This window comes from Sceloporus occidentalis, unplaced genomic scaffold (genome assembly GCF_023333645.1).
Source record: "Sceloporus occidentalis isolate IW3139 unplaced genomic scaffold, rSceOcc1.0.p SCAF_4, whole genome shotgun sequence".
Classification (NCBI taxonomy): Eukaryota; Metazoa; Chordata; class Lepidosauria; order Squamata; family Phrynosomatidae; genus Sceloporus; species Sceloporus occidentalis.
In genome coordinates, this window is record NW_028316984.1 from 88071353 (window position 1) to 88094066 (window position 22714).

A 22714-nucleotide genomic window follows, 5' to 3' on the forward strand; every position below is an offset into this window, starting at 1 on the left:
GGCCGGAATTGTGAAGCGATGCTGCTGCGGCCAATGCGGGGCCATACGGTACCCAGCATGCCCTGCGCGCCGCCACTGCCGGAAGTGAGTGTGCATTTCCGGCGGTGTCGGTAGCGGCGAGGCGGGCCAGGTTGCTGCTTGAGCGGCTCTCTCTCTTCCCTCCGGCTCCGCCGCCATGAAGGACGTCCCGGGATACCTGCAGCAGAGCCAGAGCTCGGGCCCCGGCCAGGCCGCCGTCTGGCACCGCCTGGAGGAGCTCTACAACAAGAAGTGAGCCGGGCAGGCGCCCTTTGTGCGGAGGGAGCGGGCCCAGGGCCCCTTGCCCTGGCCTCCCAGCCATGGACTCATAGGGCCATCCAGCCCAGCCCCATTCTGCCACGCAGGGACTCTCAGTCACAGCATCCCCATTGACAGATGGCCCTCCAGCCTCTGCTTAAAGGCCTCCAGAGAGGGAGACTCCACTGCACTCACTGTCAGGAAGGTCCTCCTAATGTTCAGGTGGAATCTCTGTTCCTGCAGCTTGCATCCATTGCTCCATTGGGTCCTAGTCTCTGGAGCAGCAGAAAACAAGCTTGCTCCCTCCTCAATATGACACCCTTTCAAGTATTTAAACAGGGCTCTCATACCACCTCTTAACCTTCTTTTCTCCAGGCTAAACATACCCAGCTCCCTAAGTCATTCCTCATAGGGCTTCATTTTTCCAGGTCCTTCACCATTTTAGTTGCCCTCCTTTGGGCACATGGCTCCAGTTCCTCAACGTCCTTTTTGAACTGTGGAGCCCAGGCTCAGGCAAAGTGGGGTATTTGTAAAGAAAACCAGCCTGTGCTTTATAGACTGCAGCAAAGCCCTCAGTTGGATAGATCACAAAAGGCTGTTGTGGGTGGCTCTAAAGGCCATGAGGGTGCCACTATAGCAATACCAATAGCTTCATTTCTCTACCACTTATAAGTGCACTTAAGCACTCCCCAAGCAGTTCACAAGGTGTAAGTTAATTGCACACAAGAAGCTGGGTACTCATTTTAGCAACCTATGGAAGGATGCAAGCCTGAGTCGACCCTGAGCCCCTGGATGGGATTGAACTCACAATCTTGTGGGTTTTGTGGGTTTTTCGGGCTATGTGGCCATGTTCTAGCAGAGATTCTTCCTGACATTTTGCCAGCATCTGTGGCTGGCATCTTCAGAGAATGCTTGCCTGGAAAGGAGTTGGGTATATATATTGTGTGACCTGGGAAGGCAGGAATGATTTGCATGTGTATTGTTCTGTTGCTAATGGCAGGCCTCAGGGTGGGAGGGTATGCAAAGGAGGATTATGCAAGCATACAGCGACCCCATGAATGCCATATTCCTTGGCAGTCTCTCCTCTTAGTACTGACCCTGCTCAGCTTCCAAGATCTGGCAGGATCTGGTGCTTTTAGGATGTTTAGGCCACATTTTTTAAAATAGCACTAGTAAAACATCAGCTGGAAGAGACCCCAAGGGCCATCCAGTCCAACGCATTCTGCCATGCGGGAACTCTCAAAGCACCCCCAACAGATGGCCATCCAGCCTCTGTTTAAAGACCTCCAGGGAAGGAGACTCCACTACACTCCGAGGGAGTATGTCCCACTGTTAAACAGCTTTTACTGTCAGGAAGTTCCTCCTAATGTTGAGGCGGAATCTCTTTCTTTGTAGTTTGAATCCATTGTTCTGGGTCCTGTTCTCTGGAGCAGCAGAAAACTAGCTTGCTCCATCTTCAGTATGACACTCCTTCAAATACTTAAACAGGGCTAGCTTACATCTTCCTACTCCTGTAATAAGAATGTCCTATATTCAACTTTGCAGCCCTATCAATAAGTCATCCTCTTTTCCTGTGATGTCTTTCTGATAAAACTAATTTAGTTGTTTGCCTCTTCTGCGGGTGGATTTGCTGCTTGTCTTACTTAAGTTACGCTTTTAATTCACAAGTGCATGTATTGGTCTCAGGCTCAGTTTTTACACATGTAGACTTGTCACTATTGGCATTTTCAGTTCCCTTCAGTGCTGTTGTTTATTTTACAGGCTCTGGCACCAGCTGACTCTGCAGGTCTTGGACTTTGTACAGGACCCCTGCTTTGCCCAAGGAGATGGACTCATCAAGGTAAAGTTCCTAGTTCTGTCTTAATAAGTTGTAATGATAATAGCTTGTATTATGAGCATTTTCATTTCCCAGATGTTTTGGAATTGTCATTAGTTTTCGATAAGATAGCAAGTTTCCTCGGTGTTGGAGAACAGGAAATGTATGTTCCTTATCTTTTGTGAAGATGAACATTGTCAGAGTTGGTAGGCTCTGCTGGATCACAGTTCCATTTGTCAATGAAAAGGAACTCTTCTCATTCTGTGAAGATACATTTTTATCTAGCCCACTAATTCTGTGAAGATACATGTGCAAAAGGTTTAGATTCTGAAAACACGCTTCATTCTTTATAGCAGGACTGCCCACTTTAAATGTGATACAGCTACTGGCAGATGCAAGTTTCTAAAATCATTTAGAACTAATGGTAGTCAAACATTTCACGGTGTTATTTCTCTTAAGAGAATTATATGAAACAGTGTTACAAGAATTTATTAATATAGGACAGGGGTAGGCAACCTTTTTGAGCCGGGGGCCGGGTTGCTGTCCCTCAGACAACTGGGGGGGGCCGAAGCCAAAAAATAAATAATTAAATAATTTTTTTAAAAAAATTACATAAAAAAATAAACCAGGACAAAAATTTCAAAGGGAGGACACTTTTTTAAAAAAATGGAGGACACGCTAAAAAATTTGCTGATTTTTAAAAAAATGTTAATATAAATGCATGTTTCGGAGGCTTCTATAGACAATTGCCCCCCTTGCCTGCCGCTTGCCCCCCCTTGCCCGCCTCCTCCTGATAGGCCAAAGGCCTCATGCCCTCACGCGAGAGGCCAAAGGCTCTGGCGGCAATCGGCGGCAGGACCGGGCTGGGGCCGATCCCAAGGCCTTGCCGGGCCGCATCCGGCCCGCGGGCCGCAGGTTGCCTACCCTTGATATAGGAAATACTCACTTGTTTGAACTTTCTTCCTGTGACCCTGATTGCAGGGGAGTTTTAGGCATACATTTAGCTTTTTTGTGGGTTTTTCAAGCTATGTGACCATGTTCTGGAAGAGTTTATTCCTGACATTTTGCCAGCATCTGTGGCTGGTATCTTCAGAGAAACTTAGCTGCTCCACTCCTACGTTTACCTTAATACCACTGAAACTTTACATTGCTGCTTATAGATATTAGTAACTCAAATGAGCAAAACATTTGAGGAGTTATTTTATAATTTGCTGCATCAAGTCTTTCTTCCATACAGACGAAGGTGCCTAATTTTGTGTCTGATATTCTGTCTCCTCCAGTATTGTGTTCACTATCTTGCATACATTTCTTCTAGTGCTGATCAAAATATTTCATCTTAGGTGGTAGTGATCAACATCCATGATATTATGCTAAAGTTGGTTCTTTTTTGTTTGATTTACAGTTATATGAGAACTTTATTAGTGAATTTGAACACAGGTAAAATTTCTAAATACCTTTAAAAATGAAAATATCTCACATTTTAATATTAAATACTGCTTATAACTTTATTTGTCCCTATTTCTTCTTTTATTCTAGGGTGAACCCTTTGTCACTTGTAGAAATCATTCTTCATGTAGTGCGACAGATGACAGGTAAAATTCTTCTCCTCTTTTATTCTAAAATGTTTTCCAGAATGAAGCAGCTTGGGATGCAGTCAGGGCAACAGATCTCTAGTAAAGTCAGGCAACAGTTGTCTCCTTCAGTCTTGGGAACGAGCCACACTTTTAGTTTTCTGTTGATAGCCACCATTAATGTTATAGAACATTAATAGAAATATATGTATTACTTTGTGAAGGAATATCGATAACAAAGTTGAGTGCCTATCCCAAGGAGGGTCCCACACTCTGTGAGATTTACTATCTCCCCTCCATGTAGAGAGAAATGGAACAATCACAGGAGGCATTTATAGATAATGAGCATGCAGTCTCTGACTCTGGGCATTAAAATAGAAGGCTCTTGAGACCACAGGTATGAGTAAACATTTGATGATTTGCTTTTCATAGGAATAGAAGTAGGGAGCTTATCTGATCACCATCACCATCAAATTCACCTCATGGGGAAACAACATAAAACAGGCTCTACATACTAAGAGTTTTTGTGAAAGGACATAACTGGAAATAATGTGAACCTTTGTGTGATTTCTGTTTACATCTCTTTAGACCCTAATGTGGCCCTTACTTTTCTGGAGAAGACCCGAGAAAAGGCAAGTATGATATGTATACAGTGTATGATCCATTCACATGCAACTGTTCTCAATACATTTGCAAACTGGCCAACAAACTAAGTTTCATTTCTCAGTAAAGAGATGATGAGAAAGAGGAATAAAAGTCAGTCTTGGAACCAAGTTAAGGTGACAGGGCTTGTGTTCTGTGTGATAAGCTGGCTTGAGTTCCAGCTTTTGGGGAAGGGGAATAAAGTTAATAGAATTGGCACTGCCTACATGCTGACAGCTGATTTTGATGTGTATTTATATATTGTGGCTGCAGGTGAAAAGCAGTGATGAAGCTGTGATTCTGTGTAAAACAGCAATTGGGGCTCTGAAATTAAATATTGGTGACCTGCAAGTCACAAAGGTGAGACTGTATTTATATTTGAATGTTAATGTGTTTTGTCTGGCTGTGTGTTATCAGATAGCTGGCAATTTTTGTACAACACTTGGTTATTAGTGTTCCTGTTTTCTGGTGTATGTGGATGTTTTAAATACTGAATTCTGGGGAAGACTAAAGTCCAGCTGATTCTTGAGTTCAGTTTTGATGATGTCACTCAAAACACCATACTATTAGAAATCTGAGTGTGAGCTTTTCTAACAAGTGCATGTTACTAAGAGTGCAGTAATTAAGTATGGTGGAGATAATAACTTCAGGTGGGTGGAGATAATAACTTTTCACATTTAAATGACTATTTTGGTGGTTATAATCCCATCACTGTAATCCAACACTATGATTGATAACCAACTGCAAATATCTCACATTTCATAAAAAATAGTAGAATAATAAAGTTGAAAGAGACCACAAGGGTCATCCAGTCCAACCTCCTGCCATGCAAGAACTCACAATCAAAGTATTCCCAACAGATGGCCATCCAGCATTTGTCTCAAAGGCACAGCTTCCAATGCATTTATTATTTGCAGAAATGAAGGCTGGCATTGAATTTGCCACAAACAAACTCTAGAGCAGTGATTCCCAAACTCTGGTCCTCTAGAAGCCCCTGCCATCTTGGCCAGTGGTCAGGGATTCTGGGAGCTGAAGCCCAAAACACCTGGAAGGCCAATGTTTGGGAATCACTTCTCTAGATGTTCTGTACCTGTGAGTTCTCTGTCTTTGATAGGTTGGAACATAATGTATGAGCATAAATAAAAGAAGGTTTATATCCTGAACTTTGACTTAATCAGATTTGTACGACTCTTTGTGACTGGAGAGTCTTCTTCCTCATTTCAGATATTATTGATAATTGTCTTCCTTACCATTTGAGAATGTTATGTAGCTTTCTTGTGATATTAAGAGGAAAGAACTGGTGATATGCTGGTATGTATAAAGCCTGTGTAGTTGGAGATTAAGATATCCCATCTATTTCCATTAGGAAACCATAGAGGAGGTCGAGGAGATGCTGAATAATCTTCCTGGTGTGACATCTGTTCACAGTCGCTTTTATGATCTCTCCAGCAAGTATTACCAGACAATCGGGAATCATGCCTCTTACTACAAGGATGCATTAAGGTTTCTGGGATGTGTAGATGTCAAAGATCTGCCAGGTAGTGTTCCTTTTTCTTTCCATGTCAAACAAATTGCATTTTTGTACTTAGGGAGATATGTATGAAATGGAGATAGACTCCTCTTGTGATTATTGTTGGCACACTATGTCTTAGAAGAGGAAGTCTAGAACAAGGAAAAATACTTGGCCATGGTAGATCATTTATTTAATCAGTAAAATGAATGAATGAATGTATTTATTTCAGTTAACAAACCATAGACAGTATAAAAAACAAAACAACAAATTAAATAACAGCAGGAGTAGTACATACACAGCATATAAACGAACATGTAAAATACATTATAACAAGGGTTTTGTTAACAGACTCAGTAATATAATAATGTTGGGTATTTTGGAGGCAGGGTTCTTATGTATTAAAGTTTTCTAGTTCTCATTGTCCAGAAAGGCTTGGTAATCTAAATTCTATGCCTGAAACCATCTAAGGCAGAAGCGATTAAAGTAAATCCTTTGTAGGACCCTTATGTTTGTAGTTACCCCACCACCACCACTAAACTGGCCATTCACTCCTAATTCTTGGGGGTTTTCCCTCTCCTTTCTTCCTGTTACTTCAGAAAGTCAAATCAATTTATCTTCTTTAAAAATCACAAACTCTTCAGTATAGGAATTTTGCATTTTGTGTGAGTGTGTAGAATAATTGTTTTGTTTTTTATGGACATCTGCATGCATATTAAGTGATATATATATGCACTAATAAAATGGGACATAGGTGTTCCATCTTCTAATTCAGAATGATATGGATGCCACTAGGGTCTGTCAGCTATTGTAGGTTTGGAAAATACATAAGTACTAAAAGTGTGACTGCACTGTAGGACTGCTATTTGAGCCAGGACATTTTTCTTCCCAGTGGCAGACCAGCAGGAGAGAGCCTTTACTTTAGGACTGGCAGGACTCCTTGGTGAAGGAGTTTATAACTTTGGGGAACTGGTAAGTAGAAATTTATTGGTTAAATTATTGTGGTAAAGAAAGCTAGTTATTATATTTCCGTATCTTACCTCATTTCCATCATCAGCTTATGCATCCAGTGCTGGAGTCTTTGAGGGACACTGACAGACAGTGGCTGATTGACACACTTTATGCCTTCAACAGTGGCAATGTCGAAAAATTCCAGGCTTTGAAGTCTGCATGGGGCCAACAGGTAGGTACCTGATACAGGGATATTGAGCAACTAATAAACAGCTGTTTTTGCAGCCTTCCAGGGAGCAGGAAAGTACAGTACATGTACTGGTGGTGTGTCTTTTGATGAGTCACAAGTTGAAAGTTCAATTCTAATTTCAGTTTGGGGCTTTATCATTACATTGGGCATTAGCTAAACATTTTTGGTTGAGCCAAAATAGTTACTAATTTTATTTGTGGAAGCTATTGGCTTTATGTAATCCTTTAAAGATTCAGTTTGACATTCCTTCCACACAGGAGATACTGAATTAATAAATCTGAAGGTTTGCTATTAAAAATATTGAATGTAATTATTTTGAAATTACAGCACAGAATCAAGAGAAATGAAATGACTAAAACTATTTGTAGGATGGGCATGGGGCATTCATCTTGCAGAAAAGGGTTTTCCAATAACTGAAGTTCTGAACTGTCATGTTTTACAGCCCGACCTGGCTGCAAATGAAGCTCTTCTCCTGCAGAAGATCCAGTTGCTTTGCCTCATGGAGGTGAGTCTGTAGCAGAGGTACTCCCCCTTCTCATATGGGCAGTATGGAGTCCTTTTCACCAAAGTATTGGTATGAATTATGAGTATTGGCCTTCTGTTTTAATTTAATTCTTCTATTATATCATTCCTCTTTATATATGTGGCAGTCACCTGTGGCGGAATGTGACTTTTGTATTGCATTCTGGATAATACTTAAGAGTTGTAATAATAAGTAGTCTTATTGAGTGGCTGTTCTGGAAATATCTATCCATTATTCTTGTGAAACATCAAGTACAGTCGCCCCTCCTTTTTCACGGGAGATCTGTTCCGGACCCCCTCACGAAAACAGAGTTTTGCCTATATTCAAGCCCCATTGGTTTGAATATAGGTGCATGGCTGAAGGTGTGCACCCCATTGTTTCCCCCTCCGTTCATCCCTTGTGCATAAGTGAAGGATGCAGGTTCCAAAATCGCAAGAATAGAGAGAGGACTGTAGTTGTCATTTATGTTACAAAGGAAAGGATCACATTCCCCATAGTTCATTGTGATTGAAGCAACCAAAGGATTTGTCCAACTATAAAATCCTTCCATCTATGTAAATGAAATCTCTCAATATTTTTTGATACTGTATTATGGGCTAGTGCTCATGACAAAGCCTGTGTATCTGCACAGTCATCCAGTGGAACTTTTTCAAGTGGTCAGGGACCTTTTACATTTTGGCCCTCAAGAGCAGTATATAAGCCATTCAGCAGCCCATTGTGAAGAGTTTGCAGAGCATTTTATGGATAAAATTGATCAGCTCTGCTCTGACTTGGATGCTATAGTTTATAAAGGATCACTAGACATAACTTTAGTGCTTGCTTGTCCAGTGTTACTGGATACATTTCAATTTGTGCAAATTGAGGATGTGAATAGGATGCATGGAGAGGTGAGAACCACAATGTGGATATTGGACCCATGTCATTCTTGACTCTTGAAAGCACACCGAGGGGGATTGGTGGATTGGGTATGGGAAGGCAGGTTTCTTATCTTACCTTAAAGAGGCTATGGTGAAGCCATAATTGAAAAAATTCCTTCTTAGTTCCACCATACTGGAGAACTATCAGCCAATCTCCAATATCCCGTTTGGACAAGAGATAGGAATAATAATATTAATAATAATATTGGAAAGGCCTGTCAGAAGAGCTCCATCTTAATAACCTTAAAGGTTTCCAAGGTGGTAATTGATGGATCCCGTCCGGTAGGCCATTCCAGAGTCTGGGAGCAGCAGCTGAGAATGAACGCTGGGTCATTGCAGAGAGTCTAGTCCTTTTCGGTTGAAGCAGATTCTTCCCGGCAGAGCAAAGAGCGCGGGGAGGACAATATGGGAGAAGGCATTCCTGCAAGCAGTCAGGACCCAAGCCATGTTGGACTTTAAAGATTAAGACCAACACCTTGTATCTTGCCCGGAAGTTAATAGGCAGCCAGTGAAGCGATTTTAAAACTGATAAGGTATGGGCAGATCTAGGTGTGCCAGTAACCAGCCTGGCTGCCATATTCTGGACCAATTGAAGTTTCCGAACTTGACACAAAGGTAGCTCCATGTAGAGTGTGTACTTGTTGGTTCTGCTGGCTTTCTCAGTGGCTTTGATAGCATCCATCATGACGTCCTTTGGGTTGCCTCTCTGGGATGGAACTCTGTGGCATTGTTTTATAGTGGCTCTAGACTTCCTTGGAGGGGCAGACTCAGAAGGTGATGCTGGGGGAAGTCTGTTTGATGCCCTGACCATTATTTTATGATGTCCCTCGGGGATGCTTTGACTTAGATTTCCTGCATGGTAGGGGGTTGGACTGGATGGCTCTTACGGTCTCTTCCAACTCTATGATTTTATGTCGTGCATACTGTTTAACATCTAAATGAAACTGCTGGGAGAGGTTGTCGGGAGTATTCGAGTTCAGCAAAAGGATCTTGTAGCATCTGACTAACTGAAAGAAAGATGCTTGTAGTATGAATCTTTGTAGAATTGAGTGCTTCCTCAGATGCCTGTTTGGAGAGACTCCAAACAGGCATCTAAGGAAGCAGGCACAAGTCAAGGAAAGCTTATGCTACCAGCTTCTTTATTTCAGTTGTCTCAAAGGTGCTATAAGACCCCTTTGCATATTGGTCTTCTAGGCAAACATGGCTATGTCTTTGGTGTTCAGTGTCATCAGTATGCTTAATTTTTATATTATAGACAAGCAATGGTTGTACAGTTGGGAAAATCAGTGTTTCTGCTGATTCTTCTGGCTGGTGCCTTTTCTTTTTAATCAAGTTAGTTTTAATTTCTTTTCCCTCTTGCAGATGACCTTCACCCGACCAGCTAACCACAGGCAACTCACTTTTGAGGAGATTGCTAAAAGTGCCAAAGTCACTGTAAATGAGGTGAGTTACATTTGTTCCTAATACAGGAGACATCTAAATGTTCTGGGCCTTTGTTGATCATATTAGTTAATTGATTAAACTCATGCAATGTGTCCACTTCAGTTTTACTCCATGTTTTTGTTTAAACAATTTGTGTTAAATTTGTATTGTTTCCACACAAATATTTACAGGGACCATTACCTTGCCTTCTTTTTATTTGTAAATTTCATTTTGTTGTAACATGATCAGGCTGGTGTGCTGCACAGCAACTTAGCTAGAAACAACCTGATTTCTTTGTTGAAGCCAACAGAATTTTTTTTTTGTCTTTTTTCAGGTAGAGCTGCTAGTGATGAAAGCACTTTCAGTAGGTTTGGTAAAAGGCAGTATTGATGAAGTGGATAAAAAGGTTCACATGACCTGGGTCCAACCACGAGTGCTGGATTTACAACAGGTAATCATCTTCTTAGGAAAAAGTTGCTTTCTTGGAGGAAAACAAGAAGGGTTGTTCATAAGTTGAATTTAATCATCACTCTACTTTTTTGCGAGTGTCTTGAAAACTTAAATCAGTTTGCTTTATTGAAGTAGCATGCAAAATAATCAGATTCATTCCATTTGATTCATAGCAGCTCACGTTTCTGGTACATTCAGCTCATTAAAAAATGGTGTAAGCGAAAAATGGACAAGTGGAAACTATGGGAGATTAGTTGCATTCTAATGCTTCTAAACATTTACTAGTACCAGGGCGGTGTGAGGCAGAGAGTGCTGGATCTACTTCTTTAACCCAAAATCTGCTAACTATTACCAGTCAGGACAGAAATTTTATCCCTTTTCAGCTTCCCTCCCCGTTTTTTCCCCATTAGCCATGCAGGTTGGGATTTTGGGGAGGTGGAGGAGTTTACATCCTTTGTTACCTCCAAGCCAGAGTGAGAAACTCAGTTCTGGGCCCCCTGAAACAGACCTATGTTATGTAACTTCCCCTACCCTGCCTTGTTTTCATATCCTGTGTCATCTGTCACTGTTGGGGGCACTGCTAGAAATAGATTTCTGCCCATGAAATTCTGCACAATGGCCCTAAAAAGGCAGACCCCCTTAGCTCTGATAGAAGCCAGAGGAGCATTACTATCCTAACCAAGTTGGAACTGACAATTAGTATTGACTCTTGTAGGATACTTTGGTATAGAATTGTTTCACGTTTGTCTTTTACAAACTTCTTTTCCATGCTGTGTTTGTCTCCTAGATAAAGGGCATGAAAGACCGTCTTGAGTTCTGGTGCACAGATGTGAAGAGCATGGAAATGCTGGTGGAACACCAAGCTCACGATATCCTAACATAAAGGACTTTGCACTGGCTGAAGGAATATCTTGTGCTGTTGCTGAAAGTGGCAGTGCCCTGGCCACTGACTCTGTACTGAATTCTATTAAAAGGGGGGCTGGGGAGGAGGGGAAGAACTACTTTTCTGATGCTTGTACAGAGGATTAAGTGGCCTTTGCTGTATAACCCTTTGGTGCTTGGAGTCGGGAATTCCCTCTTACGCACTAGCATTTCATTAGTGCTCTCCATGGGAGCTCCCATCCTGTTGTCACAAAAGGGGGGAGGTGAGGACTCCGTAATGGTGGATTAATCAGTCTTGGTGTGATGCTGTTGCAGTGGAAGATGCTGGGGGACTATGTGCTAGGGGGTGGAGGTCATTAACTCAACAGTGGTATGGCAGCAAGTCTTCCATTTTGCACTTGGTGTGCAGGAAGGAAGGGCCACTTTTGACAGATACGGGATGAGAGCATGACCCTCTCCCAGCTACGTTTCTCCCTGCTAGCCCAATGGCAGCATAGCTGAGAGGACACACCTCTTTCTCCTAGCCTCCCCACATTTTTCAGTAGAAACGCTGCTCAATCCCATCAATGAGTTTTCCAAGAATAAAGTCATAAATTTAATGGATTTGTTTTTATATTCTCTTTGGGTTTGCTCTTTTATGACCATTTTATCTGGAAGTGTGATTCAGGGTGTGGGGGAACTACTCGAATAAACTTCTGCCTTCCCTCTTGTGCAGTTCTGTTGATGTGGTTTTACAGTGACCTGAATTGAACAACAGTCCAATTTAAGAGGTTTTATGACCAGCACCGATGTAGTATTTTTACTCTTTGGAGATTTATCATAAAACATTATCCTGACCTCAGTACTATTAGCTAGTTCCCTCAAGCAGTAAAGATGATTCTGTACTTGATAGGGAAAGAATATGGACTACAGTTTGCAAATGCATGGATTTAAAACCATTCCTTTCTTGGAAAAATTTCAAAGATTTTAGTAAGCTTTTAGAATATGGTAACTTTTTTTAAAGGTGCAGTAGGTATCTTAAACACATTGACATTAGGGTGAGGCTTCATATTAACTATGTGTTCTCTAGCACAGCTGCGTTTGGGGCCCCATGTTAAAATTAGAGCACTTTGAAAGTACTTTGTGCATTTGACTTTTGTCTTGATTACATAGCAGTTAGTGAAAGTAAAATGCGTGCTTATTGAGATCAGCTGGTCTTACATTGAGTGTTGGGAACAATTACATATAATGTGCTTTAAATAATTTTCTTAGTGTAAACATCTGGACATGAGGAGATAGAAGCAAGTGGGGGAAGTAGGATTACTATGATATAAAAATTCCTGTGAGATCACAGCACCAGATACATTCTTTCTGAATTGGCTTCATTTGAACAGAAATGGTGATGGTGAAGAAGAATGACATTTTCAAATGCTACTAACAATTTTAAAGGTGTTAAGTGGCTTGTCCTACATAAAAATCAGCACCAACTGAGATTACAACAGCTCTTTGGACGTTACCACACAGGGGAGATTGGAGGTAATTGGAAGGTCAATGCAGTGTGATCCCGGATGCAATCATGTGGATTCACATTTTTGCACGAGAGGTTATCACACGTAATCAAAGTCAATGCTAGGTCAATTTGAACCCAATCCAGGGTCAAGCAAGAGATGTGTAAATTCGGGAAATGCAGAATTTGCAAATCCTGTTCCACTCCAAAGTTGCATTCAATTCGAATTTGGCAGGTATGGAACGCATGTTTCAGTCACCCTTGGATTGCCTTCAAATCAGACTACAATTCCCAAGCTTCTTTGCTGGCTGCAATTTTTTCCCTCCCTCACACGAGGACTTAATGTGAGTGAATCGTGGAGGAATTGTTAAGGCAGCGTGCATGTGTGTAACACTGAAGTGATTTCCCAGCATTAGGGAATCATGAGCTACCTCTAGTATCCTGGAATCGTTAAGAGAGAGTGACTTTTCTATTAACTCAAAATTTCCATTAACAATTTGTAAGCCACTCTGATAGCCTTTTGGCTGAAGAGCGGGGTATAAGTAAATAAATATTAAATATTATTATTAATGATGCTGGCAAAACATCAGGAAGAAAATCTTCTAGAACATGGCCACATAGTCCGAAAAACTCACAAAAAAACCATCCACTGTCATTGTGGGGCTCTCCAAGCCACATATCTTTAGTGTTAACAGCAGGGACCCTAAAAATTAGGATTGTAGTCTAGCCATTTTCTTAGGAGGTAGACTTTTATATGCAGTGAATTTGTAGAGATATCCTCATCTACAGTTTACAGTGTAGTGTATTCTGTCTTAGAGTGTGTAATGTGAGTTCCAGAGGCAGAGACAGCTGACTCCTACCTGATAAGGTAGAAGGAAGGATTGATAGTTCTGTTAAAAGTTAAGGCAATCTCCATAGCAAACACTGGTCACCACACAAGTCACAGAAATACATCTTTTTTCTGGTGCACCCATAAAATCTATGCCCATCTGTCCTGCATCACAAATTTGAAACTGCAGTACAGATCAGTGTAGATATTATTGAGATGTTATTGAAGCAGCTGTTATTGAGATGTTATTAAGAATATGTATTGAAAACTGAAATAGAAATCGCAATGGCTTTTTCTTATATTTTCAAGGATTTATTTATTTAATCTGTATATCTTTTTTTGGTAACACAACACTGAATATCCCTTTTTGCTATTAGTAGTGCACTTTTCTCAAAGAAAACATATTTGGCTACTGTAATTTTAAAAACTGCCTTGAATTATAACAAACTCCAGGGACAGCTTTCCACGAAACAGGATACAATTTTCTTTTTTGGTGCTGTCTTGGTAGCCATATTCACAGCAGAAGCCTTCAATCTCTGGTGGGGTTCTTGTAATCCTCAAGGTGGCACAAAAACCAACTTGGTGGGATCAAGAAGACTGCAGACATCACAGTGAACGCAAAAACTTGCCCCTGTGAATGAAAAAAAGAAATTTTGAAGGGATGTTATACTGAGGATGGCACAAGCTTGTTTTCCGCTGCTCCAGAGAACAAGACACAGAGCAATGTATTCAAATTACAGGAACTTCCTGACAGTAACAGCTGTTCAACACTGACCAAGTGAAGTTTCATACTACATTGCATATAGAGTGGTAATCATGGTGTGAAAAAGTTCTCAGCTGCTTCAGTAGTACAACCCCTACTAGTTCTCTAGACTGGTATATTTTCTGAGGTTATTGGAGCTAAGATCAGGGGTGAGTGTGGGTCGAATGATGCGGATTGACGTTATAACGTGGCTGTTTTATCACACCTGGTTGCCCTTCCGTTACCCTTCCGAACTGAGGGGGAATCGAATCCAAGGCTAGTCACGTGATGCGGATTCAGGGAAAGTGGAGTGAGTGCAAATTGTATTTCCACACTGGTGCATACCATGGGGGATTCAACGATTCGGATTGGGACCCTTGCACATGCTCAGTGGGGTCCTGAAGGCATCCTGAACCTTTGCACTTCTGGGGTGAAGAAGGGAGCCTGGCTCCACTTTCATGGGAATGACAGCTATTTCCCCTCCACTTTCTTAGGAATGACAGCTGCACCTTTCTTCCTCCTATTTTCCCATCCCTGGCAGCCAAATTCAAAGGGTCCCCCATGTCAGAGCCCCGATCCATTTCATCCACATCTACATCTATTCTCCTGTCATTCTCATCTACATCTCTCCTTCTCTTTGTAGCAGTTGCCTTCTCTTAGGTTGCATCAACACTGGGGAAATAATCCAGTTTAACTCCAGTTTAACTATCCTGGCTCAGTGCTATGGAATTCTGGGAACTGCAGTGTCCTGAGACAGTGAGCCTTCTCTTCCAGAGAGCTCTGGTGCCTCAGCAAACTAATAACTTAAATTATTATTATTGTTATTATTATTATTATTATTTTAAAATAATAAATTATTATTATTTTAAAAATAAAGTATTCTTCTTATGGGAGTTGGAGTTTGTTGTGGGGTCCTTGGCTCGAGGCTATGGAATTCTGGGAATCCTTCCAACTCTATGATTCCATGATTCTATTGAGTAACAGTAGATCCAGCGTGGTGATTTGAGTGTTGGACTATGACTCTGGAGATCAGTGTTCAACTCCCCACTCAGCCATGACCCACTGGCTGATCTTTGGTGAGCCAGACACACTCAGCCCAGAAAACCCCTTGATAAGTTTGCCTTAAGCCACCTCAGGTAGAAACTATTTGAAGGCACACAACAAAAAACTGTCAGATTTTCCCAAGCCAATTTGAGGAAAGCCTAAGAGAGCACTCAACAGTGTGAACAGATGTGATAACCACAAAGGAGGACGAGGCACTGCAAAATGTAGGGCTTTTGAGGAAAACGTAGGCCATTACCAAATAAAAGCTACAAAGCTACAAAGCCAAATAAAACCTAAAAAGCTAAAAACACAAAAGGGGTAAAGATCACAGGCTCATAATTTAAGATCCTAGTGTTTGCTGATGATATTGCCATATCGTTAAGTGATCCTATAAAAGATATTTCAGTTTTATTGAATAAAATTGAATATTGGGAAGATTTCAGGTCTGAAAATTAATAAGGACAAGACAACAATATTAACTAAAAATACAGATAACCAAAAAAAGCAAATGCTGGAGAAGCAATCAGGCCTAAAACTAACCAACAAACTTAATATCTTAGCATAGTGACTACAAATAAAAGTTCAGATTTACTTTCAAATGACTATAAGAAAACATAGAGGGAAATAAAGGAATATCTTTTTTAAAAATGGAAAGGACTAAGGTTGACTTTGTTAGGTAGAATATCCACAATTAAAATGAGTAAGTGGCCCAGAACATTATGCAATATTCTAAGTAAGCTTTGTATAAAAGTAGATATGAATGTATACATTTTTTTATTTTTGAAATTCTAGAAAATCATAATGAAAATTAATTTTAAAAAAATGACTTGATCACAGAATGAAAGAACAAAAAAGGTATCTTTCCCCCTGAAATTGGTGTTTTCTCAAAACATGGCATGGTACAAAATAAGTTCCAAATTCTTCACCTAGGAAATTATTTGTACACTACAAAAATTGAAGATTAAAGTAATTTGTAAAATAGTTTTTAAAAAACCTGTTTACACCGAGGAGTACCCAATTATATATTCTCTAAAAATAATGTTTGTGTAGCATCTGGAGGGCTTATACATATGTTTTCCAATGAAGTTGGTAAAGGATTGGAAGTTGCTATTTTTAAAATTATTTTTACTTAACTAGTGAAAATTTATCCAGGCTTCCCTGAACTTTATAACTCTGCAAAGTTGAAGAATTATTATGTACTAATATAATTATGTACGCTCTCATCTTGACAGAGTTCATTTGACATGTGCTTCAAATTATTTCTATGAGTACAGTTGGCCCTTATTATTCACGGATTTTTTATACACGGATTCAAGAATACACGGTTTGAAAATGTTCAAAAAATATAAATTTCAAATATCAAACCTAGATTTTCCATTTTTTATAAGGGACACCATTTTGCTATGTCATTATATTTAATGGGACTTGAGCATACATGGATTTTATTATAGAAGGGGGATCTTGGAACCAAACCCCAACGTATGACAAGGGTCCACTGTATAAAGCTGAATTTCTGTTTCCTGGTAGATGTGGCAGATCTTTGGAACAATGGCTTCACAGAAGCATACTGCCAAAGTTCCTGATGCCTTTCAGACAATCAGCTGGCAAGATTGAGAAAATGTGTAATTATTCTTGTTCTTTTTATGGATAGATTTGGTACTTAAGACAGGATAAGATATGGTATCTCAGTGTGCAACTGGCATTCATGTGTGTGTGTGTGGGGGGGGGGGGGGTTGTGTGTGATTCTCAAAACTACAATGTTTTTTCCTCCAAGTTTCCTGGAGTTTTCAGTCACTTTTAGGGGAAGGAATTTAAGAATGCTTCCCCATCTGGGTAGTTCCCCTTTTAAGTTCACATGTGTTTCCTGTAGCAAAGCAGGGATAGCAGTAGAAAACACACAAACATACCTTTAAACACCCTTGGTCTCAAAGTTCTCAAATGGTTATGGATGACAGTGGCATATTGCGGGCTTTTGTGTGTGATTATGCATGTTGAATGATGTATGGAGCCACACTTGAAGTGAGACGGAGTTACTGTTTTGGAAAACTAAAAATTGAGACTTCAGTTGAGAAACCACAATTTTGATAAATGTTTATGCTGCAGCTAATTCCTTCATGGGAACAGTCTAATGTTTATAGCAGCAGGACTGAGATCTATACTCAGCCTACTACTGTTGATGAATAGAAACCAATTCGCCACAATTTTTTAATTGTAAGGACTGCACCTTTGCAAATAAAATGTAGGGGAAGAAGGTATAACGTCCTCACCTTTAGATTTTTGAGGGAGGACTTACAGTATCTCATGTAGTTAGAAAGCACTTATGTTTGTATCCCGCCTCTCTTGACTTGATATTTGTATACAGTTGGCCCTTCTTATGGATTTTTCATACATGGATTCAAGCATCCACAGTTTGAAAATGTTCAAAAAAGTATAAATTTCAAATACCAAACCTTGATTTTTCATTTTTTATAAGGGATACCATTTTGCTAGGTCATTATATTTAAAGGGACTTGAGAGTCCACGGATTTTGTTATCCACGGGGATCTTGGAACCAAACACCAGCGTATGACAAGAGTCCACTGATTATGTCCTCAGTACCAAAACACACTGCAGAAATAATCCAGTTCAAGACTGTTTTAACTGCCCTGGCTCAATACTGGGGAATATTGGCCAAACTATATGTTACACTAAGCATACTAATGTCAACACCACCTTAACAAAAACCAGGAGGAAAGTGGTTGGCTCAAGCCTCCAACGCTGTCTGCTTTGTTGTTGTGTGTCTTCAAGTTCTTTCTGACTTACGCCAACACTAAAGTGACCCTGTCACGGGATTTTCTTGGCAAGATTTGTTCAGGAGGGGTTTGCCATTGCCTTCCCTGAGGCTGAGAGCATGTGACCTGCTCAAGGTTACCCAGTGGGTTTCATGGCCAAGTGGGGATTGAACCTTGGTCTCCAGAGTCCAGCACTCAAGCCATTATGCCATGCTTGCTTCTCTTCAAAATTTGTTCTTGAAATGTACTCTCCTCCCCTCATCCATGTTAGGTTTTTCAGATATCAGTGGCAAGGGTGAGTTTTTTAGTGGTATGATGCCCTGAAAGGAGAATTATTCTCTGCGACTCACACTCTCTCGGCCTCAGAGGAATCCCCGCTTGGCCATGAAATTGGGTGACCCTGGGCAAGCCACACTCTCTCAGCCTCAGAGGATGGCAATGGGAAAGCCCCTCTGAGGAAACTTGCCAAGAAAATCCTTTAGGGTCACCATAAGTCAGAAATGACTTGAAGGCTCACAACAAACACACAACACAGAGGCCAGTTTTTAACATAACGGTTTTAATTTAGCAATGTAATGTGAGGAGGGACTCTATATACTCTGGACTGCTTTAAAACCCGATCATTTTTGAAGAGGCGGGATAGAAATAATAAAAACAATAATAATAAGCATTTTATCTTTTAATGGTATTTAATCTTTTCATGTGTACTTTTAAATCATCTCACTACTGTCAAAAGTTTGATCTGTTTTATTGTTCACTTTTTTGGGGGCAGGGGTATGTTTTTAGCTGCAGTTTGATGTCCAACTTTCACCTTGAATTGATACAAATAGCAACTGCCATAACGGTAATAACTGCCCCAGAAAATAATAATGTTTTCACCTTCAGCCTTAGCTCACTTCTGTTAGGAAAACCACAAAAGTACCAGAAGGTTACCTAAAAATCCTTGTTTGCCTTTTCCTTTGCTCTTCTTAAAAATAGCCTCAAATACGGTTTCTGTTGGGCAGCTAAACCCAAAACCTGACTGAGGCCATTTCCTACTCGATTTTCACTTTTGGAAAAGCCAGGCTGACCACATGTCACAACCTCAAAGGAGGACAAGGCCCTGTGAAATGTAGGACCTCCAGGGGGGGAAATGGAAAATAAAAGCTCGAAACACCAATAATATAACTGTAAACCCATGCTCCTTAGTCCTGCTCAAAATGGAGGCCGTTTATGAATTCTTTCTAAACATGAGGTTCAAATGGAGGGCAAGAAAAGCATAGGACATAACCAAACAAAAGCTAAAAAAACACTGGTAATACGCAAAATGGAGGACAAATTGGGAACTGCTGCTGGACAGAAAGTGGAAATGGAGGGCAAGAAAAAACGTAGGACATTTATTTATTCATTCCTTCCATTTTTATCCCGCCTTTCTCTCAAGTTGGGACCCAAGGCAGCTCACTATATATAGATATAGTTACAAGCCGCCTTGGGTCCCAGCTTGGGAGAAAGGCGGGATAAAAATGGAAGGAATGAATAAATAAATGTCCTACGTTTTTACTGTTTTAATTGGATTATTTTAATTGCTGCTTAAAGTGTTGTTTTAATGTATGTGTACACACACACACACACACACACACACACACACTAAAACAGCACTTTTAATAAACACAAAACAGTAAAAAGTTTAAAAAAACAAAACAAAAACCATGACCAAACAAAAGCTCAAAAAAACCGTAATGATAGAAGTGTTAACCCAGGCTCCTTGATGCTGCTCAAAATGGAGGACGTTTTGGGAGCTCCTCCTGGACAGAAGGGTGAAATGGAGGACGGGTCCTGGGAAAAGGAGGGATAGGGAAAGTCTGCATTCTGCTCCTTGGGGAAAGAAGTGAGCGTGAAATGCCTCCCCTCATTTGTAAGGCACGGTTACAATATCATCATAGTCATCATCACCATCATGGTCTCCTCTGCCTGAAGAGGGGAAGGAGGAGGAGGAGGAGGAGGAGAGGGGCGCACTCACAGCGGGAGAAATGGGGTCTTTGGGGGGCTTAGGGACGATGTTCGCCCTGGGCTGCACCAAGACCTGGCTCCTTCCCAGCCTCGCCATCAGGACCCTGGAGGCCTTCTGGAAAGGCAGCATGATGGTTCTGCGGGGAGGCTTCGCAGAGAGAGATCCAAAAGGCCCCTGAAGCGTCGGAGATGATGAGAAAAGGCTGCCCCTGTCCCTCGGCAGCAAGAAGGCGCGAGGAGGAAGAACAGCAACTAGTGCGGACGCCTCCCCCGATCCCGAACCGGATCAGCGCTCTGCTCCTATTGGCCACCTCAGGGGGGAAACAGTTTTCCAACCCCAGACAACATGGCTGTGTGAAGGGAAGCGGCCCTAATGTTATTGCTTCTGCTAAAAGTGAATTATATCTTGGAAAGAGTTTGTTCTTCAGAGAGGTTTAATTAATTAATTAATTAATAATTATATTAATTTTAATTAATTAATTAATGGCTGTGGCTTTCCCCCCCTCGGGCTGAGAAAGTGTGACTTTTGGTCACCGCTTTAACTGCCATAATAATAATAATAATGTTTTTATTTGTACTTTCCCGCCTCTCCCTGCGGATTGAGGCGGGATTGCATCAACAAATTAACACAGTACAGATATAAAATACAACCAATAAAACACTGACATTATTGTTAATTCAATAAAATAGCTAAAACATCTAGAACACCTCAAACATTTAGAAAACATATGGCTCCGTGTGTGCTGTGGAATTCTGGGAATTGTAGTTTTTTCCTCAGACATTTAGGCTTCTCTGTCAGAGAGAGAGGCCTGGTGCCACAGCAAACTACACATTCCCAGGATTCCACAGCATGGAGCCCTGTCACTTAATTTTATTAATATTATAACCTACGTACAATAGTATTTTAAAAATATCTTTTACATAATATTCCGCATACAATACATAACAAATCACCTTAATTATCCATTCTTTACTACCTTATCTAAATCTTATTCATATTAAACTATTTAATATTAACTAAACCAGTACTTTTTTTAAAAAAAACCCACATACAATTATTATTAATAATAATTAAAGCAGTGTATCAAACTGAATTGGGAGACATTTAGACTTTTCTGTCAAAGAGAGAGCTCTGCTTCCACAGCAAACTACAGTTCCCAGGATACCCTAGCACTGAGCCAGGGCTGTTAAAGCGGTCTCAAAGTGGGTTATTTCTGAGGTGTGTTTTGGGCCTGTGGCTTTTGTCACTGCTTTAACTGCCATGGAATTCTGGGATTTGTAGTTTTGTGGGAGACATTTTAGCCTTCTCTGTCAGAGACAGAGAGAGAGCTGTTGTGGAACAACAAACTATAGTTCCCAGGATTCCATAGCATGGAGCAATGGGAGTTAAGGTGGTATCAAGCCAGATTATTTCTGCAGTGCGGAGGCAGCCTGTGTAAAAGAAGAGTCAGCGAAATGAGAGGCTCATTTTGTACAAAACTACATCTTTTTTTAAAAAAAAAAATTAAAAACAGCCGTATATATATATATATATATATAGTCTTGTGGAGGATGGTGTTTAAATAAAAGGCTTTGCCACCATGGATGGCAATGAAGAACCAGAGTGGTGCAGTGGTTTGAGCGACACTGGAGAGCAGGATTCGAATCCCCACTTGAGCATTAAAAAACCCACTGGGTGGCCCAGGGCAGGTCACACTCTCTCAGCCTCAAAGGAAGGCAAAGGCAAAGCTCTCCTCCGAACAAACCTTGCCAGGAAAACCCCATGATAAATCCCCCTCTGGGTGCATCTACAGTGCAGAAATATAATGCAGTTTGACACTACTTTCAGGGCTGTAGGTCCATCTTATCTGAAATCCTGGGATTTGTAGTCTCCCCAGGTCTTGAGCCTTCTCTGCCAAAGAGTGCTGGTGCCTCACCAAATCACAAATCCCAGCATTCTGTAGGATGGAGCCATGGTAATAAAAGTAGTGTCAAACTGCATTATGTCTACAATGTGGATGCACTGCGTCGCTCGCCATCAGAAATAAGTTGAAGGCACGCATAACAACATGGCAATTAATGCAGAAAATCACAAAGGAGGCCCTCAGGAGAGTTTCAGCTGGTTAAAAAGAAAGACTGGGGCTTTAAATGCCTTCCCTTCTATCACAATCCTGATCTGGATTGACTGGCTCTCTTTTGTTTTAAGTGGGGAGAGTGCCAAGGGATGGCCCTGTGTTTTCCAACAGCATCTTGTCATGTTTGGGCTGCAGTTCCACACTTCTTTTGGGAATGAACACAAAAGAGTTCAGGTTTTGCTAATCTGTGCAGGAGGCAGATCTTTATTCAGAGAAATGTTTTCCCCAGGAAAACAGCCAAGAGAGATTAAAGGCATAAACAAGGTGTCATCATCAACTCTCCCACAGAACAGAAGTAGCTTTGCTCATTTAACAACTCTATTTATTCTTGTGTATGGTATAGTTCAGGGGTAGGCAACCTTTTTGAGCTGGGGGCTGGGTTGCTGTCCCTCGGACAACTGGGGGGCCGAAGCCCGGGGTGGAGCTTCCACCCTCCGGGGGTGGAGCTACACATGGGGGGTGGAGCTTCCATCCTCTGGGGCAGAGCCACATGCCAGGGCAGAGCTTCCACTATCCAGGGGCGGAGCCA

General features: G+C 41.1%; 2 protein-coding genes across 2 annotated transcripts; one reads left to right on the forward strand and one right to left on the reverse strand.

The window, feature by feature from the left end:
- Positions 1-74: 74 nt before the first annotated feature.
- PSMD13 (proteasome 26S subunit, non-ATPase 13) lies at positions 75-11813 on the forward strand. The gene is made up of 13 exons (XM_089520788.1): positions 75-270; positions 2038-2116; positions 3495-3529; positions 3629-3684; positions 4252-4295; positions 4579-4665; positions 5672-5843; positions 6708-6787; positions 6873-6998; positions 7459-7521; positions 9819-9899; positions 10213-10329; positions 11116-11813. The coding sequence occupies exons 1-13, from the start codon at positions 176-178 to the stop codon at positions 11209-11211; spliced, it is 1131 nt and encodes a 376-aa protein (XP_089376914.1). The 5' UTR covers positions 75-175; the 3' UTR covers positions 11212-11813.
- A 2023-nt stretch (positions 11814-13836) lies between these two features.
- On the reverse strand, positions 13837-20414 carry COX8A (cytochrome c oxidase subunit 8A). Its single transcript, XM_089523424.1, has 2 exons — positions 20082-20414; positions 13837-14156 (listed from the first exon to the last, which is right to left on the reverse strand). Exons 1-2 carry the CDS (start codon positions 20199-20201, stop codon positions 14055-14057), a joined length of 222 nt encoding a protein of 73 aa, XP_089379550.1. The 5' UTR covers positions 20202-20414; the 3' UTR covers positions 13837-14054.
- Between the last annotated feature and the right edge of the window lie 2300 nt (positions 20415-22714).

Coding starts and splice junctions, on each gene's coding strand:
- COX8A (XM_089523424.1), bottom strand. CDS start 20,201: ATGCTGCCTTTCCAGAAGGCCTCCAGGGTCCTGATGGCGAGGCTGGGA. Junction 14,157..20,081: donor AAGACCCCATTTCTCCCGCT/GTGAGTGCGCCC, acceptor TTTCATTCACAG/GGGCAAGTTTTTGCGTTCAC.
- PSMD13 (XM_089520788.1), top strand. CDS start 176: ATGAAGGACGTCCCGGGATACCTGCAGCAGAGCCAGAGCTCGGGCCCC. Junction 6,788..6,872: donor TTTATAACTTTGGGGAACTG/GTAAGTAGAAAT, acceptor TTCCATCATCAG/CTTATGCATCCAGTGCTGGA. Junction 9,900..10,212: donor CCAAAGTCACTGTAAATGAG/GTGAGTTACATT, acceptor GTCTTTTTTCAG/GTAGAGCTGCTAGTGATGAA.